This window comes from Ailuropoda melanoleuca, chromosome 19, assembly GCF_002007445.2.
Source record: "Ailuropoda melanoleuca isolate Jingjing chromosome 19, ASM200744v2, whole genome shotgun sequence".
NCBI lineage: Eukaryota > Metazoa > Chordata > Mammalia > Carnivora > Ursidae > Ailuropoda > Ailuropoda melanoleuca.
The window spans coordinates 34,390,499-34,417,935 of record NC_048236.1 but is presented as its reverse complement, the minus strand read 5'-3'; the positions used below and the strand labels follow the sequence as shown (position 1 = coordinate 34,417,935).

General features: G+C 38.2%; 1 protein-coding gene across 8 annotated transcripts in view; it reads left to right on the top strand.

The window, feature by feature from the left end:
- The window catches only part of CEP162 (centrosomal protein 162), a 98,700-nt gene that overhangs the window by 52,661 nt on the left and 18,602 nt on the right, over positions 1-27,437 (top strand). For 7 of the 8 annotated variants that reach the window (XM_034647992.1, XM_034647991.1, XM_011217081.3 and 4 more), the window contains exons 17-25: positions 692-804; positions 2,507-2,612; positions 8,999-9,125; positions 10,351-10,514; positions 11,263-11,367; positions 14,712-14,924; positions 18,250-18,902; positions 22,126-22,267; positions 24,322-24,420. In XM_034647992.1, coding sequence (XP_034503883.1) covers positions 692-804; positions 2,507-2,612; positions 8,999-9,125; positions 10,351-10,514; positions 11,263-11,367; positions 14,712-14,924; positions 18,250-18,902; positions 22,126-22,267; positions 24,322-24,420 — 1,722 coding nt within the window. The remainder of the gene's footprint in view (positions 1-691; positions 805-2,506; positions 2,613-8,998; positions 9,126-10,350; positions 10,515-11,262; positions 11,368-14,711; positions 14,925-18,249; positions 18,903-22,125; positions 22,268-24,321; positions 24,421-27,437) is intronic. The other variant, XM_034647993.1, reaches the window with a different exon arrangement.

Here is a 27,437-nt window from a genome sequence, read left to right as displayed (position 1 = left end):
CTTACCAAGCACTAGGCCAGACATGGTGAGACAGTCCGTGGTTTTTATTAGAGTCTCATAGGTCCTTGGTTTTCATCAGATTCCTAATTTTAAAAAAGTTAATAAGCCACAGTACCTAAGCACAGATTGGTTTGAGTCACTTTAGTCCAAGGCTGGTGGAGAACTGGGCCTAGTCTCTGCTCTGCCTTGTCCTTACACTTTCAGAAATACCTGGTCTCTAACTCCCTGCTCACAGAAACTTCCAGAAACAAGCATGGAAGCCCATCGTGGCTATCTATATCCAATTACCTCATTGCAGGAAGCTAGGCTAGAATCGGAAAAAAAAGGATGCAGACAGTCCTAGTGGGCCTTTCTGCTCCTGGTCCACACCGTTGGGATGTTGTTTTTGCAGCCACTCGCCTGCTTACTCTTGTGAGATACAGTGCCTTATACTGACATTAAGATCTTTGGCTTTGGGAATTTTTGCAACTTTTTTTTTTTTTCAAGTAAGCATTCTAGAAAAAATTGTTTTCAGATAACAGGTTTTTGTCTGAGAAGATATAAAGAGTTTTAAAAAGATTTTGCGTACTCAAAACTGAATAAATTGAAGACTAAAAATGTTTAAAGGATGTATCTGTTGTAAGCGTATGTGCTTGTGTTATATAAGTACTAAAGACTTTTAACTAAAATGTAATTTTCTGTTTATAAAAAGGAAAATGAAAAATTGTATAAGCAAGTGAAAGATCTCCAAGAACAAAACAAGAAAAATGAGGAGCGAATGTTCAAGGAAAACCAGAGTTTATTCAGTGAGTTGGCTTCCTTAAAGTAAGTCCTTTTTGAATTTATAAAACCAAATATACTTAGACTATCTCTAAGCATTTTATAGTTACATTAAAAATACATTTATTTTTACTTGGAACTGAAAAAAAATTTTACTATAAATTTTTTTTATAGTTTGTGGTTTTTATAGGTTTAATATTCAGTGTATTTTTCTTTTAGTACTAGATGACTGTAGTACATATTTTAGTATTTTTAGCATATTCATATTTGAGTTTGACATCAGTTTTAGGAAATTGCGTATACAGTATTCCTCCTGATTAGTCATTAAGCCTGAGATGCTTAACCATTTCCTAAGGAACCATGTGATTAATAATACTAAAAATATAGGTATCATACAACGATCGCTTAATGTTTTAGGTCAGGTTCTTTAGCAGTAGAGGCTGAGGTAGGGATCCTTATGGAGGTGATTTCTTGGAGGATAATGCTCAGGAGAAGGGGAACAAGAGAAGCAAGATGGGAGAAGGGCAGGGAAGGTAAATAGGAATGTGGTCTTAACCAGAGACTGGCTTTATTTATTCTGTTCTTACTGGAAAGCTCAGGAAAACAGATTGCGTCAAAGTTGGTCCCACTTGAGGTGGGGGGGGGGTGCAACCTTTTATACCCTCAAACTAGTCAGTCACTGGCTGAGGTATGCCCCAGGAAGGGAGTGGGGGGTATCTTCTAGGGCGGGGGCAGAGGCTGCCATTTGGCTGAGGGCATTTCTCCAGAGAAGAACTTGTGAGTTGTTATCAACGGGCACTCAGCATGGCAAGCCCACGGAGCAACAGCACCTACTTAGGAATCATATTTCAGACTGTAAGATCTTTTAGATACTATTACATCCAACTTTAACATATTAAGTGAAAAGGCTGAACTCATAAACATGGGCAAATTAGGGTACTACCTTCTTTTAGGAAATGGCTCACGAGTTTTGTGTCACTTCCAATAGACACCTAATCACTTAGATAGGACTGCTATTAGAGAAGCTTCTTTGGCCTTAAGTGTATGATCCCAAGCCAGTCGTGATAATCTGCACAGTTCTGATGCATGAAAGCATTTATATCTGATTTCTTTTCAATCAAGTATGCTTCAATAAAGTATTTTATTTATTTTTTAAAGATTTATTTATTTATTTATTCGACAGAGGTAGAGACAGCCAGCGAGAGAGGGAACACAAGCAGGGGGAGTGGGAGAGGAAGAAGCAGGCTCACAGCAGAGGAGCCTGATGTGGGGCTCGATCCCATAACGCCGGGATCACGCCCTGAGCCGAAGGCAGACGCTTAACTGCTGTGCCACCCAGGCGCCCCCCAATAAAGTATTTTTAAAATATCACATCACATCTTACGTGGGTTTAAAAGAGATGACCTATTCCCGGATCCCAAATTGAAGCTTTAAATGTACTTTCACAATGAAATAGATGGTTTCTTATATTAGGATTAGATGATTTTAAGTGCATTTCTAAACTCCTTGTATAATGTTTCTGGAAAACCAGAAAAGTTGGATTCTAACTTTAAATAAGAGACTGTGTTTTGTTTTGTTTGTCATTTATCATGTGTATGAGCCATTTATTTACTCTAAAGATTAAAATATTAATAAGTGGCTCAAATAGTTGCAATGTCCATTAGATTTTTTTAATTTTAAGAATTGTATATTTTGCATTGAAAGGAGTACTTTGTTTAAAAAAAAAACTTTTTACCTTCAAAATAAGAGAACAGATGCACAAAAGCCGTTTCCTGTCTCAAGTAGTTGAAGACTCAGAGCCCACCAAAACCCAGAATTTTACAGATCTGTTAGCAGAACTGCGGGTGGCACAGGTAAGTTGCATAAGGATAGTAAAGAATTTATTATTAAAATTTCTAGATGTGTAAAAAAATCTGTTTTTATAATCTATGAATAGATAAGATCTGTTATAAATTTCATACCATTAAAAAATTAAGGTATAACTAAAATTAGCATTTAATATACATGTGACCTTAGTGGAAAAAATGACATAATACTGGTTTTCACTGGCATCCTCTTTATAATCCAGCCTCTCACCTAGCGATCACCACATGAAGCCATACTGGAGGCATAACCTTACTTCAGGCTTATATACCTTCTTTCCAATAAATTCCTTATTGGAAATGTAAGCTGAAATAGGAGAATACTTGGAAGGTGATTGTGCACTTTAAAACGTTAGTTGGCTTTTTACCTGCCTTCAATGGACTGTGCACTTCTAGAAGGCAGAGACTGTGTCTACAAATATTTGCATCCCATGTGCCTAACCCAGACGTGAAATACGAAAGCTGCTCCATAACTTTTTTCTTTTATTTTTATTGAATCGTATTATAAAGGATATGGCTTAGAATTTTCTAAAGCAGTATTTGTCAGTGGGAGAAGTTTTGAAATTTGGGGTAGGTTAATTCTATTTTAAGCAGAACAGTTCCATGTATTGCACAATTTTTGTCATCCCTGTTCCCAGGAGATACATGTTCAAAGCACTCACCAGTCATTATAAGAATCTAAAGCACTGCCCCATTTCCAGACTTGTCCCTGTGGGAGGGCAGTTAATTCTCCCCACTCCCATTGAGAACCATGGCATGAAACTAAAAAACCCTTCTAACCTGTTTGAATGACTATATGAATTAGAAAAATGCCAATTACATACCACTTTTTAACAAGAAATTATGTAAAGTTTTGTTACATAGAAATCTAAACATACCCTAGCTTAATAACATCTTTAGCAGGCTTTCGTGGTATATAAGATGCAGCTTCACATCGAACTTTACATCGGAATCCGGGGATGTACTGTATGGTGACTAACATAATATAATTAAAAAATCATTTAAAAAAATAATAAAATAAAATAAAAAAAAGATGCAGCTTCAGATGTGAATCTGTTTGGCAACTTTCTTCAGGTGCATATATGTGTGTATAGCATGATTCGATAGGTAGTTAGGCAGATAGGTTAGAGGAGTGAATGGTTGGACTCCCCCAACTCCCTTGCCAGTAGGCCTCAAAAATTAGCAAGTTAAAGGAGAAATTAATATTGCTATGTTTTATGAAGGCTTGGAAAATCATAGTAAGTTTTCACGCATAACATTAGCTTTATTCAAACTGTTATTAGCAACCTTTTAAAAGTGCTGTTTTGAAAATATTTTTCTGACAGATAGGAAACTAAAACTTCCACTGAAAACATCAGAAAATGCTGGGTAAAATAGAATAAACATCTCGTAAATGTATAATGTAATAGCTCTCAAGAAAATAAGGGAACTCTTTAGAGGCCAGAAAGGAGGAGGGATAAAAACCTAACAGTAAACATCTGCTCCCAGGCCAGCAGTTCACTAGCCACGGGCTGGAGCTTTGACAGCAAAGTGGAGACAGGACACCGGGAGTTCAACGGGCCAAATCCTTCAGTACGGCAGCAGACTAGGAGAACATCCACCCACCTTTTTGAGGGGCTGAGATGTCAAGAAGCTTTTCTGTTTTAACTTGATCGCTAGATAAGAGGGGGAGAAAGTCTCCTCTGCTCAGTGCCCGTGCTTTCCCGATTGTTCAATACAAATGTCATCTCTTCTGCCTTCATTTGTGTTTTAGTATTTGAATTGACACTACCTGCAAGGGTTGGTCATGCTCAAACCAGAAAAAATAACATACACTGTGGTCCTGAGTCAGTGATAATCTCTAGTGTATCTAGAAGAAACAAATGCAAAATAGCTCTTAGACATAAGTATATACTCTTAACCCAGCTCACATAGTATTTCTAAAGATAAAAACCCACTGACAATATGCTCATAACACAAAATTGTAAAACCCAGAGAAATCATCCACCATGAGTGGGCGTCAGAAGAGTTAATAAACAGCAGCATTAGAACCTCAATAGAATTTTTGGATAGACTGTAATATAAATAGACTAAAAATGAAAAATATAAGATATATGAAATGCTAAAATATATTTAAATATTTTTAAAAGGTAATGAACTAAGAATTTCCCAGAAATGATAAAAGAGATGAATTCTCAAATTCGGGAAACCCAGTGACCCTGCTCAGGATAAAAATCTACATCTAGGCCCAATGGTGAAACTACCAAAGCAGGAAAAACCTAAAAAGAAATTAAAAAGAAAGTGTTTAAGATAATAGTAAAAATTTGGGGGGAATTTGTTTATTTCTGCAAATACTGTAAGAATGTAAATACACCTTTTGTTTTCATTTACTTTGGTATTCTGGGTTTGATTTTAGAGCAAAAATTTATACTGGGAGAAATCTATACTATAATACACATATTGAGTGTACTTTTGTACAGTCTAATTTGTACCTTAAAAATTAATACTGATTAGCATTAAAATACGAGTTGGTTCTTTATAAAGCATAGATAGAAACAGCAAAAGCAAAGGTCTGAGCTCACTCTTTTTAGTATCCTGGTGTGGGAAGAAGAATGAGGCTAACCACAACTTTTATTGTCAGCCTTTATGACGTACCTGCCACCTGCCAGGCACTCATCCTGGCATTGGAAATACAGTAGGTATAGAAGACAGGCACAAACCTTGCTCGCTAGGAACATGTATTCTAGTAGGGAAGACAGTAAGTAAATAAAGGAAATAATTGCAAATAGATGTGCTTTGAAGAATATAAAAATAGTGAATAAGGGTGGGTGGGGCAGAGGGTAAGGCAGTAAGTAGTCTACAGTGTGGTCTAGGAGACACTCTGAGAAAGTTACATCAAGAGTTGAGAGCTAAAGAGAAGCAGCAGCCAACTATGCAAAGATTGAGCCTGCCAGCCAGGAGAAAAGCATAAGCCCCTACGTCAGGAAGGGCCTTGTTACTTTCTAGAACTAGAGATCTCTGTGGCAGAAGTGGGTAAGGACAAGGCCAGAGAGGCAGGCAGAGACGTTCTCCGGATGTCTGCATAGTAACTTACAAGGGCATGCAAGTATTGCCAGCCCAAAACCCTGTGCCCACAGAACTGACTTGGGATGTTACTGGCCTTCTTCAAGGTGGGAAGTCTTATTCCCTGGAAAGATGCAAGCATAGAGGGAACATTTATTTAAGTGTCAATTGCATGACCGAACTCAAGATGTTTCAAGTTCGTTGAATTCTAAAACTCTGTAATTCCATGAGGTAGGCTCCACAGAGGGCATGTCTAAATTGATTGAACTAAATAAACAAAATGGAGTTGTAGACAAACAAAAGAGCCTGAGCACGCAGAAACGTGAAACTCCCTGCTCTCCTGAAAGGACATCTGCAGAAGGTCACGCAGAACACTAAAGAGTTAACGATGCCGTTAAATCTGTGATAGAGCTAGAAACCACGATTATATAGTGCTTTAACGAATGGATTTATTTTCTTTATAAGACTGGATTTGGGGTTATGAGGTAGAGTGATAACAGAATTTGTAAGAATTTTATTTTGAGACTTAACTATACTGACAGTACTGCTGTGAGTCCAAGAGTTTCTTCAGCAGTTACGAGTTCAGTTCAGTGAACATTTACTGAGTACAAGCTGTGTGCTTAGTGCCATCAAGTATACAGGTAGTAGTAATAAATCAGTCTTGGTCCCCATAGAGTTCTCAGCCTGTTAAAGAGAAGAGGCATGTACACAAATCAATGTCATAGGACTCAGAGTGATGACTACTGTGCTAGAAGTACAGTGAGCGTTTGGGGGGACACAGAGGCGGGGCTTATCAGGGACAGCCTCATTTGAACTAAGCTTTGAAAGATAAGCATGATTTTGTTGAGAAGAGGAATTTAGGGCAATGAAGTAGGGCGTATTGAGCATTCATTCAGCTTTTTTTATGTGCCAAGCATTTTTATGCATTTTTCATAAAAGACTAATAAACATCTGCTTTCCATTAAACATATGTCAGGTAGTGATGAGAGTTGTGACCAGAAAATAAAGCAACACACCTGGAAGTCAGGATGAGGGTTGCTGTTTTACAAAGAGTGATCAGGAATGATCTTCCTGGGGTTTCATTTGAGCAGAAATCTTGATGAAGTAAAATAGTGAGCCACCTGGCTATCTGGGGGCAGAGCACCGAAGGCAGAGGAAACAGTAAGTGCCAACAACTTGCGGTGAGAGTGTGCTGGTTCTTTTCAAAGAACAGCTAGAAGTCTCTGATGCTGGAATGAGGTGGGAAGAGGAAGATTTAGGGTAGATATGGTCCGAGGCATGGGCAGGGCTGGGTTACAGGACACTGAAGGTCATGGTAAGGACTTTGGATTTACCCTGAGAGGGATGGGAGCCAGCAGAGAATTTCAGAGGAACGAAACTCACTGCCTCTTTAAAACAATTCCTCTTTGGAATAGAGAGCTCATGAAAAAACCCACACATGTGGTCAATCAATCTATGACAAAGGCAAGAATATACGATGGGGGGAAAAGACAATCTATTCAATACATAATGTTGGGAAAACTGGACAGAGACATACCAAAGAATGAAACTGGATAGCTATCTTACACCATATATAAAAATAAATTCAAGGAGCACCTGGGTGGCTCAGTCAGTTAAGCGTCTAACTCTCGATTTTGGCTCAGGTCATGATCTCAGTGTCGTGAGATCGAGCCCTGCGTCGAGCTCCACACTGGGCGTGGAGACTGCTTGGGATTCTCTGTCTCCCTCTGCCCCTCCCCCCACTCACACTCATGGGCACATGAGTGCTCTCTCTTAAAAAATAAAAAAAAATCAAAATGGATTAAAGACTTGAATGCATGACCTGAACCATAAGACTCCCAGAGAAAACCATAGGCAGTAAGCTCTTGGACATTGTTCTTAGCATTTTTTTTTTGGACCAGTCTCCTCAGGCAAAGGCAACAAAATCTTAAATGAACAAATGGGATTATATTAAACTAAAAAGCTTTTGCACAGTGAAGGAAGCCATCAACAAAATGAAAAGGCAGTCTATGGAGTGGGAGAAGATATTTGTAAATGATATATCTGATAAGGGGTTAATATCTAAAATATATCAAGAATTCATACAACTTAATGTCAAAAACACAACATGATTAAAAAGCAGCCAGAGGACGTGAGTAGACATTTTTCCAAAGAAGATAGGCAAATGGCCAACAGACACATGAAAGTATGCTTAACATCTCTAATCATCAGGGAAATGCAAGTCAAAGCTCCAATATCACCTCATACCTGTCACATGCGCTATGGTCAAAAAGACAAAAAATAACAAGTGTTGGTGAGGTTGTGGAGAAGAGGAAACTCTCATACACTGTTGGTGGGAATGTAAGTTTGTGCAGCCAGTGTGGAAAATGGAATGAAGGATCCTCAAAAAATCAGAAATAGAACTATGTGATCCAGCAATTCCACTTCGGGTATTAATCCAAAGAAAATGGAAACACCAGTCCGAAGAGATTCGTGCATCCCTATGTTCCTTGCAGCATCTTTTATACTAGCCAAGATATGGAAGCAATGTAAACATCCACTGATAGATGAACACTGAATATTAGTCATAAAAAAGGATGAGATCTTGCTATTTGTGACAACATGGAAGGATCTAGAGGGTATCATGCTAAGTGATAAGTCAGAAGAAAACAAATGCCATATGATTTCACTTATATGTGAAATAAACGAATGAAACAGACTTATATGTGAAATAAACAAAAAACAGACTTTTAGGTGCAAGAAACAAACTTGGTTACCAGAAGCGGGCGGTGTGGGAGGAGGGGCAGGTGAAGTATAAATTACCAGTTATAAAATAAGACACAGGGGTGTAATGGACAGCATAGGGAATCTAGACAATAATGTAATAACTGTGATGACAGATCATAACTAGACTTACCATGGGGATCATTTCATAATGTATAAAAATATCAAGTCACTATGATGTACACCTGAAACTAATAGGATATTTATTGTATGTCAGTTAGACTTCAATATTTTTTTGATTAAACTTTCTTTGGCTACTGTGAGAATAGACTAGCTGCTGAAAGTGGAAGACGTTATTGCAGTATCCAGGAGAAGTGAGAACAGTTCATTGGAGGGTGTTTAGGCTATGTTGAGTTAGAGGATTAGAACTGATCTAGTAGGCTCTGGGGAGTTATTAATAATTTGGCGGGGTGGAAGAAAGTGATGACACCAGAAGTAAATTTAGGAAAAATAATTATGTATTTATAAAAAATACGTATCTAGACTTTATGATAGATGGGGTAAAAGGGAGCCTATACCACAATTTTTTGTGGCCAGAAATAATTTGCTTTTGTCATTCTATGACTGTCAAGAAAGAAAAAAGCAATTTATTGGAAGACATCAAAAGACTGAAGCAAGACAAACAAGCTCTTGAAGTAGACTTGGGAAAAATGAAGAGAGAGAGAGACCAAGCCAAAGATCAGATTGCTCATGCCACAGGTAAATCGCTGAGCTGAAACAGTTTACCTTCATACTCACTCAGAAGTGTTTTAATCTTGAATTTAAGTAATGGTTGCTATTTCTACTTAAGGAATCAAAAGGCTATTCCTCGAAGTATATTATAATTTTAGAAAATTTTTAAAAAACTAGTTATTAATATGCACATTTGATTGGTTTTAGCAGGGTTAATTACAGGATCAGAAAAAAATCAAGGATTATTTTGAATTTGTGGCATCTTATATTTATTCACGTTCATGTCTGTCACCCTAGCTGGACGGTGACCTTCCTGAGGGCATGGTCTGCCTTTTTATCCCTGGGTCTGAAACCTGGGCTCTCAAGTGTTTGCCAAATGAACAAATAAGTGCACTGTGTTTATAGAAAACACAAGGATAAATGTGACATTCGCCACCAGGGAAAACAAAGGAGGGTAAGATAAGAATGCAGAAAAGTTTAATATTTTAAAAATTGCAAATAAATATAAGACGTGGTACTATGATACTACACAGGGGTTTTAGGGAAGAGTGGCATTTGAGCTGGGTCCTGACAGGGAAAGACGCAGAAGTGAAGGGATGGAGGGAGATTGCTGGAGTGTGTTTCTCGAGCGTGTTATTGAGTGCGCCTGTGGTTTGGAGCTTAGGATGACAGAACCCAGGGCTAGAAAAGTGGATCAGAGGAGCCCTTGTGAGGTTCTTTCTGCTATGATACTGTGATCTTCAGTGTAAGAAATGTACAGTAAAATCCACTTACCTGTTTGTAAGAAAATTAACATTTGCTTTCCTCACCTGTAAAATAGAATAATAATAAGAGTGCCCATCATATGTTTGTTGTGTTAAATGAAATCATGCATAGTAAACACTCTCTAATGTTTCCCATTGCAATTTTTAATATAATTCTAGGAATTCATGTTTATTATCTCTTGGATCCAACATTTATTGTCCCATGGAAACAACTTTGCTTTTATAATGAAAGTCAGTGGGAAGACAGTTGATTTATCAAAAACTTTATACACAGCCAATTTTGCTATGCATTTGAGGATTTGGACTGTAAAGACAGTCTTCATCTTTCTTTACTAATTGATTCAACTGGACACTACATTGCAAAGATCATTTTTTTGCATATTTTTTCATAACGCGTTCATTAGATAGGCATTGGTTTTCATGTAATTTAGTGTATTTCCATATTTTGGAAAATTACAATTAAGTTCAGGAGTTCCTTTTTCTTATAGGTGAAAAATTATATGAAATAAAAATTTTAGAAGAAACACATAAGCAAGAAATCAGTCGTCTGCAAAAAAGATTACAGTGGTATGCTGAAAATCAGGAACTTCTGGATAAAGATGCAGTTCGGCTTAAAGAAGCAAATGAGGAAATTGAGAAGCTCAGACTTGAGGTAATGTGATCACTTAGAATCTATTTCCGTGATGAACCCGGTTCAACAGTTCGTTCTTCTTAGCCTTGTGAGTGCAATTGAGTCGATACTGTAAACTCTGCTCATGAAAATAGCTGGTTTGGGTTTTGGTTTGCTCGTAGATGTGTATGTAGTCTGTTTTAGATCAGACTGAGAATAAATCTAAGCTCCTTTTCATAAGCCATCAGGTCCCCATATTGTCTGAACCCTGCCTGCCTCTGCAGCCTCATTTGTGTGTATCACACTCCTGCAGCCACACCAAACCTCCCTCTGATTCTTGAACATGCCACGCTTGTTCCATGGGTTACCTTGGTCTAGATTACTCTGGCCTGGTTTCTTCCATGTCTCACTCCTCATTCAAGTTTCAGCTCCAGTTTCTCCCCAGAAAGACCTCTTCTGATCTCCTCATCTAATGGAGCTACCAGTCCTGTCCCCTTCTGACCTTTCTTCCCATTCTTTCACTCAGTTTTATTTTCTTCATAGCACTTGTAAGTCTCTGAAGTTGTTTTATTTAATCGTTGATATACTTTATTAGCTCATCGTGTGCTCCTTCACCAGAGTGCAAGCACTATGAAAGCAGGCTTATCTTGTTTGCCCTCCACATTTCCAGCACAGCGCCCTATCTGGGAATTAATAAATGAGTGAATGAATACATTACACGTCTCTCCTGGGGTTTCTCTGGTGTGTTTTAAATATGCTTTTTAACATTTTCTTTATTTATTATTGATAGGTTAAGAAGCTGAAAGCTGAGTCTGGAAATCCATCTATTCCACAGAAGATACGTTTAAAAGAGAAAGCAGCCGATGCCAAAAAAATTCAGGATCTAGAGCGACAAGTATGTGTTTAGGGTAAATTTTCATTAAGGTATTTGATGTACAGTGCCTTTTTGTTTTCTCTTGTTTCAGTAGTTCCTACAACGTATAATTGACCCGAAAGTTCTTGTTTTTATTTATTTATTTTAATATAGAACTGCCCTTTAAATACTTGATGTACAATATTTAAAGTGATAGTAATTAAAGTAGTAAACAAAATCATTTTATATAGTCTGTGGCTTTCTGCATAAAGAGTGTGTAAGCTGTTGTGCCTCACTGGATGGTAGACCTGTGGATGAAAGGTGGTTTTGCATTCCAGCTCTATTAGACATCTAGTCAAGCAGCATTTTAAAACTCTGGATAGAGTTAGGATTCCTTCTCCTGGTGAAAGTTTGGTGAGAAAGGAGTCCAGGAAAGGAGATCCTTGAGTTGGGAACATGTTAGAAGTGTTTGGGAAGTGTTGCAAAACACCCTGGAAATAGAACATTTAGTCTTCCAAAGAGCTGGCCTTAATTTTGAGTTCTTGCTCACTGGCAAGCTTAGAAATATTCATGTCATGGCCTGTGTAGCTGGGGACCTTTTCAAAAGTCATATAGTGATGCTGATTAGGTTAAAGATGTTTTTTCATTGAAGTAGTTGTTTCGTGGGTGGAATATTAACTTTCTCCTTCTGTTGTTAAAACTCGGTAATGTAACATTTATATTCATAACTCAATATTAAAATAAGAACGTCTAGCCCTGTTCGTAAGGAAGCATGAGTCTGTAGTCAAGTCATGACACTTAAACGTATGGCTATTATTCCATCACAAACCCAAAACTGTGAGGTCGTCACTGGGCTGAATATTATCCCAGTTTAATGCGAGAAGGAAAACTAAGCAAAAAATTAACTTTGTTACTTTCACAGGACCTGTTCTTACATTAAAAGGTATGATTTGGTAGTTGGGCTCAGTAGCCAGGAAAGGAATAGGACAGAGGTGTTTTGAAGAGCTACAAATATTCTGAAATAACTGTAGTCCAGGATTGCTTGGGTATTTTTAGTGCTTAACATTTAAATTAGCTAACATGGGTGAAGCCATCCAGAATTGTCAGAAAAAAACCAAAGAAACTTCTTCTCCACCTGATGACTTCAAGAGAAATAACGTAGAACTAAACGTATCAGAATGAAAAACTGAAGCATGCTTAAAAGCAAACTTAAGACTTGAAATGGTGATCCATATTGACTAGAAATACAGCAAGTTACCTTCCTCTTTTATTAATGGTTTCGTTAGAAGTTTATTGGTTTACCATTTTAAACTATATCTTTCTGAAGTATGACTCATTAATAGAATTTTGCATAGTTTGCTGCGTGTACATTTCAGATCTTATTCTGTTCCCATGAACAGTTCTATCCTGATGATTTTAAACCTTAACATATATTTTAAAGTCAAGGTATATCGCAGTATATTCAGAATCATTTTGGAGCCATATTCTGAAATAGATTGATTATAGAATAATAATAATTAATAATTAATCTTTTCTAAATAGTACACAAGTAAAAATGGGGCTAATTAATTAGATGCAGCTATAATGAAAATTTCAGATGATGTGCAGTTTTTTACTCATGCTTTTATTTAATGGAATATTCCATAGTTTAATCTCCAGTGAGAATTTTTAAAAAAGCATTTACTTTGTATGAGAGCCACACTAGTATCCGTGACCAAAGAATAATATTAAAAAGCAAAATTAAAATATGAATAAAATCTGATTTTCCAAAAAAAATGTAATAAACATTTAAGAAATCAAAATTAGATTAAAACATTTCTTAAAATTTTAAGTGAAAGTATTAATTATAAATAATGTTATAAACCATCTTTAAAAATCGAGATCTTTTTTCAATATATATGATGTGTTATGTGTATGTTTATACTTTTATATGCTTAGATCTACTCCAGATAATTAGATTTTTAATACCAGAGAAAGCAAAGCTTTGAAAATGTTGCAGATGAAATTATCAATATTTATATCTGGATATATTTCAATTTACGGTATATATATGAATGTGCAAGCAGTCTTCATGAATGGAAATATTTGCTATTAACTTTCCAAATGATGAAATACTTGAATACTTAACATGAACAATTTTCATCTAAAAACAGGATTTTGAGCACCAGCAACCCATCTTGCCTTAGGAAAGGTAGTTTTTGAGAACAGATCGTAATAAAAGCCAATATTATCAAGCCCTCACTGTACGCTGGACATTCTCCTAAGCACTTTGCCAAGACAAATGTCATATGATCCTCACTTAAATGTATCAGTGCCATGAAATTGTATTGTTGTCATTCCCACTTTACCACTGAGGCAAAAGAGATTTAGATGGAGTCGACATAGGTTATAAAGCTGGGTGGCACAGTCTTAATTGCAGACATGCTGAAACCACTGCACTGGACCACCTCTCAGGTGCTATTTCATTTTATTGTATGCTCAGAGGGTAGAAAACTGCTCAACAAAGAATTTAGTATTTTAATATATGTTTTTCTAATATATCTTAACCGTAATATGTTTAACAAAAACAGGTATACACACATGCACATATATTANGTATTTTAATATATGTTTTTCTAATATATCTTAACCGTAATATGTTTAACAAAAACAGGTATACACACATGCGCATATATAATATCAAGCTTCAATTTCTGTGGGCCCTGGCACAGTTCTTTCTTAGAGAAAGACCATAAAATATGTTATTGTTTAATAGAACAAATGAAAAGTGTCTTTTGTAAAGATTCATTAAATATTATCTAATCCTCCTTGCTTTCTAATTGAAAGAAATAACTTCAGAATAGATCAAGGCTTCATTTGGAGGGGAACAGCTGTAGGAGGGATGAGTCAGGTGGAGATTGTAGCAGGTACGAGCAGGTGCTTAGGAAGCTCTGTGTTTATTGCAAAAATTCTGCACATTCATGTGCATATAAGTCATTTTCCAATCAATAGATAGTATAAACATCATCATCCAAGGGAGTCTGTGGGGAAAAAAAGGAAAGAGCATTGTCCTCAGAAAGATTGGCTATTACTGGTTCAATAGAAAGTCCCAAGATCTATTTCAAATATNAGATCTATTTCAAATATATGTAAAAGGATTTCTATAAAGTAACCAGTACTAAACTAGACATTATACTGTAGTGTTTTAAAATCAGATAATCTAGGGATATAAAATTTGAAATTGTGTTTGTGTGTGTGTTTGTGCATTTGATTCAGTCTTAAGATGTGATATAAACATCTCTTTGAAATCTAGACATGACTGATAGAGCATAATCTAAATTTATACATCAAACTGCTTAATTTTAATATATTTGTGACCTTACATATATGCAAAAATATTTTAAAAGGTTAAGGAAATGGAAGGAATTCTAAAGAGAAGACACCCCAATTCTTTACCTGCTTTAATATTGGCTGCATCAGCAGCTGGTGATACAGTGGATAGAAATACAGTGGACTTTATGGAAAAAAGGATAAAAAAACTAGAAGCTGATTTGGAGGGCAGAGATGAAGAAGCAAAGAAAAGCCTTCGTACCATGGAACAACAGTTCCAGAAAATGAAGGTAAGAGCTAGCTAGACCCTCAAGGTCTCAGTACCATGGGGGCTGGGCCCCTCTCAAGTCTCATTTTTACAAATTACTAAACATCCTTCCCTGTAAAACCTTTACCATGAGTGTCAGCAGATGCAAAAGAAACCTAGACCCATCTTATCTTTTTTGTTCTCCTTCAGCAACTTTTCTTTTTGTTTCAAGCATGGAAAATCAAGCCAGGGCCCCCCTCTTGGTGATATTAGAATTAGTGGAAATTAAGTCATGAACAGGCAAAGTAAAACACCTCTGATGTATATTCAATAAAAAATTGTTTTTTAATTACCATGGTTGAAAATACTATTTTGAAATTTCCCTAGACAAGGGAGAAGGGAGTAAAACAAAAGAATATGTCTTGCGGGTAGAGCAGGGGACCGGGCAATGCCTGTTGAAAATGTCTTACTTTCTGAGTTTTCTGATCCTTCATGAGGAATGAATTTTCTAGAAAATACAAGTGCTAGGATGACCAAGTATGAAGGAAGATGTGATATTTCATTTACTTTTAAAAATTTGTTAAGCACACAGTTTCTGTGGTAATTCATGTTAGATGCTTTCACAGACATTTTAGTGCGTCCTGCATCATCCTTCAGTCACCGGTGAGACATAGATACTGCTGCCCTGCTTTACAGACAGGGTGCGTCTTGCCCGAGGTGCCCCTGCTGGTGAGTGACAGAGCAAGGCCTCAGACCCTAGGCCATGCTGCTTGTAGGAGGCAGATCTCATTCTCCACAGATTTCTATCCTGAGAGAAGCAACAGACAATAGACTATTAGATTCCAGAAACAGTAAAAGGTTGAAAACCTGGAAGTACATTGGCCTGCTAGTTGAGTTAAGGTCATGTCAAGGAAGTTGGGTTTACTTTATTCCACCCTCTTTTTCAAATCTCTCAGCCCTCTACCTGGTTCTCTCTCTTCGCTCACTCTCCTAACTTCCAAGGTGTACTTCTTTTTTAACCACCCAGTTTTCAACCATGCTTACCTTCCTCGCTTTCTGCTGCAGTTCACGCATGTCTTTCTCCACTCCTCCTCTCACACAAATGTGTGTTTCTGAGGCCATGGCACAGCTGTGACAGTAGGGCTTTCAGGTGCGTAGGCGTCTGGTCTCGCGAGTTCCCTTAGTGCTACTTGGCAAGCCTATTGCTGTGGGTAATCAGTTTCCTCTTCTGTTCCCCTACACGTTCCCTCCAGCCCTCCTTCCATCAGGTGCATCTGACCCCACACTGCTCTTAGCAGACTGCCCCCTATCCGAAGGAGACTGCAGTGCAGTGGGAAACACCCAGGCTTGTAGAGTCAGACCAGCCTTCCGTCCGGGCCCCGTTGCACCGTTACAGCTTGGTGACTTTGCACTAGTTACTTCAGCTCTGAGTCTCCCTCTCCTCGTATGTAAAAGAGATATAACTGACTTAGTGCCAATTATGCCACTCTTACTCCTGAATTTCTTTCAGTTCCTCTGTCCCTTTTTATCACCATGTCACTCTCCTGCCATCACTAATAAAAAATGGCCTGGATAACTGTTGTAATCTCCTGACTAGTCTACACATACCTACTTCACCCCACCTTCTAATCAGCTCTTGACACTAAAGCCAAAATTATATTTCCATATCCCTCTGTCTTACACACACACACCCCTTTATTTATATCCCTCAATAACTTCCTGTTCCTCTTAGGATATATAAATGGCCTATAAATCCACGTATGGCCAGACCCCTCCCACTGTCCAGTGTGTTCTCCCACGATGCTTTCTCTGTCCCGTTATATTAACGTGTTTCTCCTACTTGCCATGTTTCCTGCAGCCACACATGTTGGCAGACTCTTGCCTCTGACTGGTGTGCTTTGCCTGCCTCATTCACAGTTAAGCTGTTCCTGTCCTTCAGCTCCAATCCAGGCATTGCTACCCCAGTGATACCTTCATGGACTCCCTGGTAGACAAATTATCTTAGAGGCACCCTAGTCCCATGCACTTCTCCATTGCATCCACCACGTTTCCGGCCATTTTGATTGGATCATGAGTGTTCGCTCTTCCCGTCTACCTTCTGGACTTCATGGTGGCTGGGACTGTTCAGCTTTTACTCACCATTGTGTTCCATCATTCAGCAAGGTGCCTGACACAGAGCAGATGCTAAAATACTTTACTTAATTAATCCCTAATTCATAGGATATTGGGAGGATCTAGTGGCAAAGTATATTTAAATCCCTACTGCCTTGTCTGGAGTGTAGCAAACATTCAATAAATGATCGTAATAATTACAACTAATATTAATATTCCACTGACCAAATAGAGGCACGAATTCCAACCCCGTGCACTATTTTTATATATCTAAATATTTCTACCCACCCTGACTTTTCCCTTTTTGCAGTTCCCTACCCCATTCCCCTCCTGTCCCTGCTCACTCTGTCACTTCTTCCTTTCTTTTATGGTTCCCAGAACACGCCAAGCATTAGATTGCCTTTATGCGTATTCTTCCTCTTTCCAAAATGTCCCTGCTTCCACTTACCCTCAAATTTACACTCCTCTCTCAAGCCCAAACCTAATGTACTCCCTGTGTTGCAGTCTTCCCACCTTCTCTTAGACACACGGGGGTGCCTCGTCCCCGTTGCACATATTCATAAGGCCCGTTATCACAGTTATCATAGGACATGAAACTTGCCATGTCAGTCTCCTGACCAGGCTGTGAACTGTTTGCAGGCTGCACTTCTTTATCTTTAGAATCTGGCACAGTGCCTGGCACACAGCAGTAGCTCAATAAATATTCAATTAATATTCAATTAATGAATGAACAAACACTGCCTCCCTCTGCAGAGTAACCTATTTAGGTTATTTTGTCTGTAATACTAAAGCTCCAGTTTAACAAATCCAAGCTGATTTACTCCCTTTGAAATTCCTAAATTGATATTAGGAAGTTGAAAATGTACTATTTCTTAAAGATTTCAATGAGCCCAATTGCTTTCCCTATTTCTCCTGAAAGCGTACAGTTTGTCAATTTGCACAGAGAAGAGTCCACAATAATAGGTTCGATTGTGATACTTAAGATAAGTTTTGGGGTGTACAGAAATGTGTAATTTTTGTTTATAAAGAAACACATTAATTGTGAAATTATACAGCATATTGAGAATATATAACGTTATGCCCTTTCAAGATCAGGACTTCAGTACATGTGACTGACTCAGAGAACCCAGAGTGGGAAGCATCAGCATATGTACTGCATGCCCGAATGAAGGAATAGGACCCAGTAGAACGCAGGGCTTCGGTGATGAGCCCGTACTTAGCAGTGGTTTTGACGCTACCCGAATTCTTCTCTTCAGATTCAGTATGAACAGAGACTAGAGGAGCAGAAGCAGCTCCTTGCCCGCAGACTAAAGGAGGCGCCCCAGAGCCGCCCTGACGGTGCTTGCGGGGCCGAAGCACTACAGAGGGAGCTCGACGGCATCAAGGAAGCCCATCAAAGCACCGTAAGGAAACTTGAAGCTGAAATAGACATTCTTAAACGTGAGAAAGCCGAACTGGAGCTCAAGAAAAATGACAAAGATGATAAAGATCTCCAGTCTGTAGAATTCCAGATAGAACAGGCCCACGCTAAAGCTAAACTGGCGAGACTCAGTGAGGAGCTGGCTGAGAAGCGGAGAGAAATACAAGACCTTTCGAAAACTGTGGAGAGGCTTCAGAAGGAGAGGAGGACGATGCTGTCGGACCAGAACTCTAAGGGTAGAGAGGAGGTGACTGCAAAAAGGGTGAAGAAAGATGGTTTGCATTCAGGTAAAGGAAGTGCTAACTCGTTCCCTGGAACCCTGGATGGCAAGCTTTACCAACCACATACTTTTGCTGATTCCCGTGTTTCAGAGGTTTTACAAGAAAACTGCAGATTGAAAAATGAACTGGAGAGATTAATTGTGGAGAGGAATGAGCTGAAGATGAAGTCTGAAGCAGCAATGAACCAATTTGAAAATTCCATGAAAAGGTAAAATGTGAACCTGTAATTATATGGAGACACATAAACATAAAAACGTCAAAATTATAAGATGTATTTCCTCTGGTGATTAGTTTTACCCTGAGCTGAATTCATTACCAAATTTTAAGAAATTGTATTACATTGCTGAGCACAGATCTCTTTCATAGTAGGATCTCCATGTGTTGGAAGCCCAGATTCTGATAAACCTGAATCTCCATGTCAACCCAAACCATGTCCTCAGGCTGACAAATGCTGTCTTTCCACATTTATCTAGATGGTGTTAATCAGCTGACCCATTGGGCCTTTTTGCAAATGAATGTCATCACTGATGACTGCCATACACAGACTGCAGAAAACAGCTATTACTAAAGCCAGTTGAACAGGGGCGCCTGGGCAGCTCAGTTGGTTAAGCGTCTGACTCTTGATTTTGGCTCAGGTCATGACATTAGGGTCATAAGATCGAGCCCTGAATTGGCACTGAGCGTAGAGCCTGCTTAAGATTTTCCATCTGGGGCACCTGGGTGGCTCAGCTGGTTGGGCATCTGACTCTTGGTTTCGGCTTGGGTCATAGTCTAATGGGTTTCAGCCCAGCGTCAGGCTCCGCTCTTAGCAGGGAGTCTGAGTTTCTCTCTCTCTGCCCCTCCCCCTCATCCCCCCCTCCTGCACTTGCTCTCTTCTCTCCCTCCAAAACAGATCTTTTAAAAAAACAAACTAGTTGACATTCTAAGAGGAAAAGGTCCTCTTCAACAAATTAACTCTTCAAATTAATCTAGTGCTCACATCCATTCATGCGTTGAAGAACTTTTGTGCTCATCCCTTTCCTTCTCAGAATCACCAGGGACTGTCTACTGCCTCTTTCCTCTGAGCCTTCTAACATGGTCAGATCTTTTTCACTGTCTTCAAACAAAGTTCGAGTCCTCTTTGTGGCTGTCAGTGCCGGATTTCCACATGTAGCCTCTTATTTGCACCCCAGCTCTTCTCAGCTGGGCTCTCCTCCTCGCCAGTCTTTTACATCTCATCTCTCACTAGTGACTTTTCCTGGTCCAGTGATGTCGTCTCTATTCTCATTTTCCTTGACATTGTTGACTTCCCTGAAATATGGGTTTCCTCCCTTTCCCTTTAACTCTGACTCCTCTTTCTTCTGCCACAAAAATCAGACTTCTACCAGGGTTCCTTTTCAGCTGTTAATTCACTCTTCTTTCTCCATTGCTAAATTCATCCATTCTTGTGGCTTCTATGAACCATGACTCCAATTTACTTTTCAAGGCTTGTTTTCTTCCCTGAACTCAGATGTTAAATCTACCATTTCCTGGATTGTTCCTCTCAGAATCAGTAGTATCTCAAATTTTATTCCATTTTTACTCATAAACTAGCTCCCCTTCAGAACTTTCCCATCTCTGTTTATGACCATATTTTTTCAGTTGCCAAGTCCAGCTTTACCTCCTTTATTTCTTGGGCTCATAGTTTATGGGGTTTTTCCTTATAAATACATCTCCTTTTGCTTTCTACCTTATTGTACTGCAGCCTTTCCTGGTTTACTAGACAGCTTCCCCACCCTAATCTCCCTGATTTTAGTTTCTGTCTCCCCCAATCATTTTGCTTAAAAACCATTAATATTCTTTAAATATTCCTGTTACACTGCCCTCCACTGACTCCCGCTTCCTGAAGTATCAAGACTAAATTGCTCTCCGTGGCTTCCCAAGTGATGTCACCCTTACAAGGTCTCTCTGCGGGCCTGACTTGCTGAATGGCTTTGCTGCCTTTTGCTCCTTCATGCTTCAAGTACTACCTTTTCCACAGAATATTTCCTAAAGCCTTCCAGGAAATTTCCTGCTCCCAGCTCCTCTCTAACTTAGGCACCAAGTACCAGTACTAAGTACCAGGAAAGCACCAATCACACACGGCCTTCTAGCTCCTGGAACACTGAGGTGAGATTACACTTCTTTTGCAACCTGGCGTAGGAGCAGAACGAGCCTGGCGGGCACCTAGACAAATGTGTATTGGTTGACTGGCAGCTAGGTCTGATTGAGTCAACCTGGCAACCATAAATGCTTCCAAACTGAAACCTTGTTACTTGAGTCCTGAATGTGATACTAGAAATGAAGCTATTTGGAAAGAATCACATTCTTTTCTGGAAATAATTTAATTGAAATTTTTCCTATAAATTTTTCTGTACATATTTAGTATTGTTAACCTGTTTTTCAGATAGTTCTGGGCTTAAGAAGTGAGGAGTAACCTTTCCCAATCGCACATTTAGGCGGTTTGGGTTTTTTTTGTTCGTTTTTTTACTTTAGTTCAGTTATATCATAAATGCTTTAGATTTTTATGCTTTTCCAAGGACCCTGATCACACCATTTCCATGAGGAAATATTCATATAGTCAAATAAGCAACTGATAAATTTGTTTATAGTTTGGGAATTGCTATATTAATATGTATCAATAGTAATTTACTCAGTATCTACTTTGAGTAAAATCCTGTCAATTTTTAATAACTTTTCCAATAAGAGAGAAAACGTTTACCTGTAAGAAATATAATCAAGTCTTTCTCAGAACTTTGCCACTTATTAAAGTGCCTCTGAATGCATACATTTTGTCACAGAGACAAATCAGTAGTCTCTCCCACTTAACAATCCAAACAAATTAGGTGCAGATTACACTGGGTCCTAAAGAATTACCATAAATATTATTTTACTTTTATGACATGGCAGCTAGCCCTGGATTCACATGCATGGACCAAAACCTGGTGAATGTTGCCTAGAGATAAAGCATTGGAGATTCTAAAAGGAACTGTGATTACCAAAATAAGAATCTGGGCAAAAATCTGAGTTTATCTTAAAAGACAAAATGTGAGGCCCTTGCTTTATATCCAGACAGAATATTTAGAACCCTTGATTCTATCAGAAAGTACAGCCCCAGGCTGGGGATTGAGTGAAAGGCCCAGACTTTGAGCTCCAACTCTGCTGGGCTTGAACCCCAGCTCTGCAATTTCCTAATGAACTCTAGAGACATGCCTCCTTCCTAAACTCAAGTTTGCCCTTATAAACTGCAGTGAATAACAGCTCCCGGCAGGGCTGTAAGATCTCACAGGCGAGCACGTATAAGCACCTGACAGTACAGTATTGGTGCTCGCTCCCTTTGTCTCTTTAGTTTCCAAGCTTCTTACATTATTTTTGTGCTAACTCTGAATTGATGAGCTGTTTTTATGTGTGATTTTCTTTGATTTGCTCTACAGGGTCAAGGAAGATACAGCAGCACATATTGCATCTCTCAAAGCATCTCATCAGAGGGAAGTAGAGAAACTCCTCTGCCAAAACGCAGTTGAAAATTCTTCTTCCAAAGTAGCTGAACTAAATCGTAAAATAGCAACTCAAGAGGTAGATGACTTTAACACACTTTCTTTGCCTTTAAAATTATTTTTTTCAGGACTGTTAACAGAACATTATTTAATTTAGAAATACTTTAAATTCACTTTTTGATAGAAATGAGAAATTATTGACTTGATCTCGTTTAATAGAAGAGGATGCCATTACCATGCATTTAACTATTCTACTTTAAAATTACTCTCTCTTAATAAGTGGTTTCACAGTTTTGTCCCAATATTTCTCAAATAGTTCTCCTCCTAAGGCACTTGTAAGGGATGGTAGAATCACATTATGTGATTGAGACCTGAGTACTTGAACTTGAATGTTGAACGAAGTCCCTCTACCCAAGTCCCAGCTGTCAAGTAATTATCCTGTCGTTCTTCTTGCCCAGTTACCTTTCATTCATTAAACAAATAATGATTTGAGGTCTATAGACAGTCAGGCACTGGGTATAAAATAATCCACAGAGAGATGCACACAGCTGTAGCCATTATGAAGCGTAGTCTTAGAATTATGACAGAATATGCTGGAAGTTCATCCACATTTCTTCAAAAAAGTGTATCTTCCTTCTTGGTTAGTATGTACATTCTACATGGAATATCCATGAATATCCACTGTGTGGCCCATCTTCTGTGGTATTAGAAAATTGAAAAAACAGTATTAAGACAGAATTTGTATCTGTAAACCCCCCAAAAAAGAGAAAAAGAAAGCAAATGTGGCAGAAATGTTAGTATTGATAAATTGAAGAACATATAAGTGTCCAGTGTGCTCTCTTCTCTAGGTTTTAATTTTAAAAAACAAGCTGGGGGGGGGGGAACCAAGAAGTGATTATTTTACCATCTCTCCTCTCCTATCAATAGTTATTTAATAGCATCTTGATTAAAAACAAATTACTCAGGGGCGCCTGGGTGGCTCAGTCAGTTAAGCATCTGACTCTTGATCTCAGCTCAGGTCTTGATTTCGAGGTCGTGATTTTGGGCCCTGCCCAGCATGGAGCCCATTTAAATTTCCCCAACTGAGCGATTTGGTTTGTTTGTTTGCTAGCTTTTAGGGCCAGATAGTGGATATTTTGAAATTATTGTACATTATTTCAGGTATAAAAATGCTATTATGGTTTTTGAGAAGATGCCCTTATAAGGAGATGCATGTTAAAGTATTTGGGGTATTTAAGGGTGAAGTGTAATGAGGTCTATAGTTTAAATTCATATAGCTCGGAAGCAGTTTTGCCTATTTTAGTATTTAAATGAGAAAGGTTTAGAGTGCTTTTCAAAGGTAATCATCATACACAGTTGCAGATAACGTCTCTGGCTCCGCCCCCCCACCCACGGGAGCAGGGTGTCAGTGGGTAGTATAAACATGATAGCAAGTCATTATGTAGTTGGGACAGGTAGATAAAGTAGTGTCATTGCACCACAGTGACATCAGTGGTACTGTCCGGAGTTCTAAATGTAATGCTGTAAATCCTGAGTTACGTGCAAGTCAGCGTAGTCTGACGGTAGAAGCAGTAAATGTAAAGCATCAGATAAGAGACGTACATTTTCCCTAAGTTTTCAGTTTCTTGATGAAAGTATTTATGTATTTCAGCTTGCCAAAAATGTGTGACGTTTTCTTCATGCTAATACTAGGCTTGTGCTGTCTTTATTTTGTCAGTAGCTCTTTAGTAAAAACTATTATCCTATTTAATCACAAAGTAATAAAGACAATATTGGCTACTCTCTTCAAAATGCTTAAAATTTATAATAGAGGTTTATTTTAAAAGGTATTTTTCAGAACTCCAGAGGAAAAGTACTAGAGATAAAGAAACCAAGTAGTTATATAGCCAATAATTTGTAATATGTGTGATGTTTTATATTAGATATTGAAACAAAATAATGAGTGTATTCAGCGAGCTTAATTAATCCAATGAACTTAATTCCTGTGGCAATTCATGTTACAATTTGGTAGTTTTAAAATATGGGAATTTTTTTTTAGTACAAACAAAAGTTATTAGTTGGTTTTCTTATATTTTTCAAAAAATATTTGAGGAAGAGCTCTCTTAACTCAGCACCTCTAACATAATTTCCTAGGTACTTCTAAAACATTTCCAAAATCAAGTTAACGAGCTGCAGGGTAAACAGGAGTCTCTTACAGTTTCTCAAGTTCGAGAAGAAATCCTACAAAAAGAGGTAAGAAATAACAAAAATATTGGACTAACGTAAGCTTTTCTTAGCCATTTCATATTATTTTTGTGTAAATTTTTTAACAAATGTACAAATAAAAATAACTTAAATATTTATCATGTGTCAAAAAATATTAATAACTTGTTTATGGTAAGCCTGCTTTCCCCAGATGAAACTCTCAAATATTAAGTTTCTTATATATTTGATGTTGAGATTTTTTGGACACTGAGGAAGCGGCGGAAAGGGGTATTTGGTTCTTTTGATTTTTTTTTTTTTTTAAGAGGCAAAATTGGATGGCTAAATCCATTTCTGCATTACGTACTAATACTATTTAATTTGGTTAAGAAATAGATAAAGCAGTCGTTACAGTCCTGCTGGATCCCCAGTAACAATATCATGGGAAATAGGTCTTTCTGGAAACTCACCATTTTTATTACTCTAAGATCCCTTTGATGATTCTAGAAAGTATAAAAAAAACAGATAAACTGTGCATTCTATTCTTTGAAGCATATACACCATTTTTTATTAAAGAATTTATTAAACCATGCAAACAGAACATAAAACTAATTGCATTATGAAAAGATTAATGTAAAAACACTCCACGATTATGTAACTATCAATTAAGTCTTGTTTCAGTAATGGAAAGGCTGTAGCTCAGCATATGTACATTCTTTTCAGTTTTACGATGTACATAAACTTTGTTGTATAAGCAGTAATTTAACAGAACTTTACAGACCTAAAGTAAATTTTGAGGGAAAGCAATAAAAGGAAGTATGTTCTAGTGTTTGCAAGGTAAAGGTCAGTTTTAGTCAAGTTACAGTGTTCTTAGTTTAAGAATAGCTAAACTGTTTTGAAAATAGAAAAGCTGCAACGTGATTTTCAAGCCTATTTACTGGAAAACTAAGTAAAACACTCCATCTCTTGAATAAAATAATGTCAGTCTGCCTTTCTAATGTGCAGTACATTTAAAATAGTTGTTCTAACAGGGCTTATTTTTTCCCACTACTGATAACCTTTTGCAGGCCCTCAAAAGGATTTTCTCTCAGGCCGGTGGGAATAGTTCATTTTCCCAGCCCTGCAGGAACTCCCAAATTATTCAGGCTGCCATTTCCTGGGACTTCGAATCTGCCTCTGGGCCACCAGCTGGGCAGTCCTAGAGTTCATCTTGTATGTTCCCCACCCCTCACGAATCACAGTCCTGCAGTGCTGTCAGCTGGGATTTGTTTCATGTATGTTCTGGTTTTTCAGTTAAGAAAGGAGGGTAAATCCAGTCTCTTTCTGACCACAGGAAAAAGCGCAGTACACATTTTTTAATGGTAGCCAATTCTGTTTTGTTTTTTGACTGCTTGTTTGTTGTTATCTCACCTCTATAGAAAAAACAGCGATTTAAAATTTTCCAACCTAGTTCAAGACATTGGGAAGTAAACCATCTCCCACAGCATGTTAATCATGAAAACCTGACAAGACTTTTCTAATTTCTGCATTTTGTTCCATGCCTCTGTTACCTAAAGTGTTGTTAAACCACATCTCTTTAAAATCCTGTCTGCTGCAATAGGCTGAAACATTCCCAAGGCTCTAGTGTATATTCAGCTGATGCTAACTCAGGCGTGTATTCCGCAGATCTTTTTTTTTTAAATATTATAATGATAAAAGTAATCATTCATGTTTTAGCATTCACCATAGATTTCCAGTCTTATTTTTCCACTCACTGTTGACTCCAACAGTCTGTTTCCTTGCATGCTGGCTGAACTTGAAGAGAAAGGACCTGAATCTTTACTCAGACTCCTTAAATTGAGATGACTCCGAGGACTGCTGCTATTATTGCTTGTTTCCATGTTCTGCAGTTAGTACATGCATTTTATTGGTCATAGTTTCTTTTTCATCAATAGGATTTTCTTTTGTTTTTATCTGTATAGTCTATACAGATTCTAGAAACCAAGAATGACCTTTAATATGAACCCAAGGACTATTATAGTGACTCCTAAACATTATCAGAGTTCTTACTGTAATTTGTGTCAGTTATTGTACAGCTAGCTGCTTTTATTTTATGAATGAATAGTAGGAGTGGTTTGGGGGTTTATGATAAGATCTGGGTTTAAATTCTTAAACGTGTTAGTGAGCCTTATTGTGGCAAGTCAGGTAAATAAATATTTAGAGTCCTACAGTGACTGTAGGCAGCACTTGGTACTCTGGCTGTAGGCCCAGAAACAAGGCAACAGCAGGCATTTCTCTCTTTGGTGTGAGTAGTTCCCACAGCAGTCCACACAGCTGTCCCGGGAACAGTACAGGCACAAGGGAATCAGACTCACATCCGGCAGTTGGAGGAACCACCCAGGTTCAGACTCCCCACACTGCACGAGAACCAGCGTCTTTTATCATAACCCCTGAATAGTGGATCCCACGAGGACATGCCCAGGGCAAGAGTAACTGCACTCAGGAGAGTCCACACCTACCACTTCCCACCACGTATTTCAGTTCATACGAAGCCCTCCAAGCCCAGCGGACTTTCCACCGGTTGGGGCGTTACCACAAGCAGTGTACGTAGATGACATCTACTTTTATCAAGAGAACAAAGCTAGAAAGTGAATTGAACCCAAGGCCCGTTTCTCATGCAGAAGGAGAATTATATTTACCATTTACCCACAGCCATTTGCTAGTGTTTTTAAACTCTCTCAGTCTCAGGGTTTTGTTTTTTTTTTAGCTACTAAATGGAATAAAATCTACTTCCTCGCATTTAAAAAAGTGTTTCGGTGTCAGGCACTGTCGATAGGCTTTTGGGATAAAGAAATGAGTGAACACCTAAAGGGATCAGCCTCAAAGAGCTCGCAGTCTAGTAGGTGGAACAGAAAAATAAACAGATACATATAGACTATAATATCCCCCAGCTAACTGTCTTTGCATCAGAACTCTCATGCCCACCTCCAAACCAGGCCGACAGCAGACGGTGGACAGCGGTAATGGGCTTATTATGTTGATCAGTATCTCCTTCAGTGCTAGACCATATTAGAATCCAGACTCGCTGG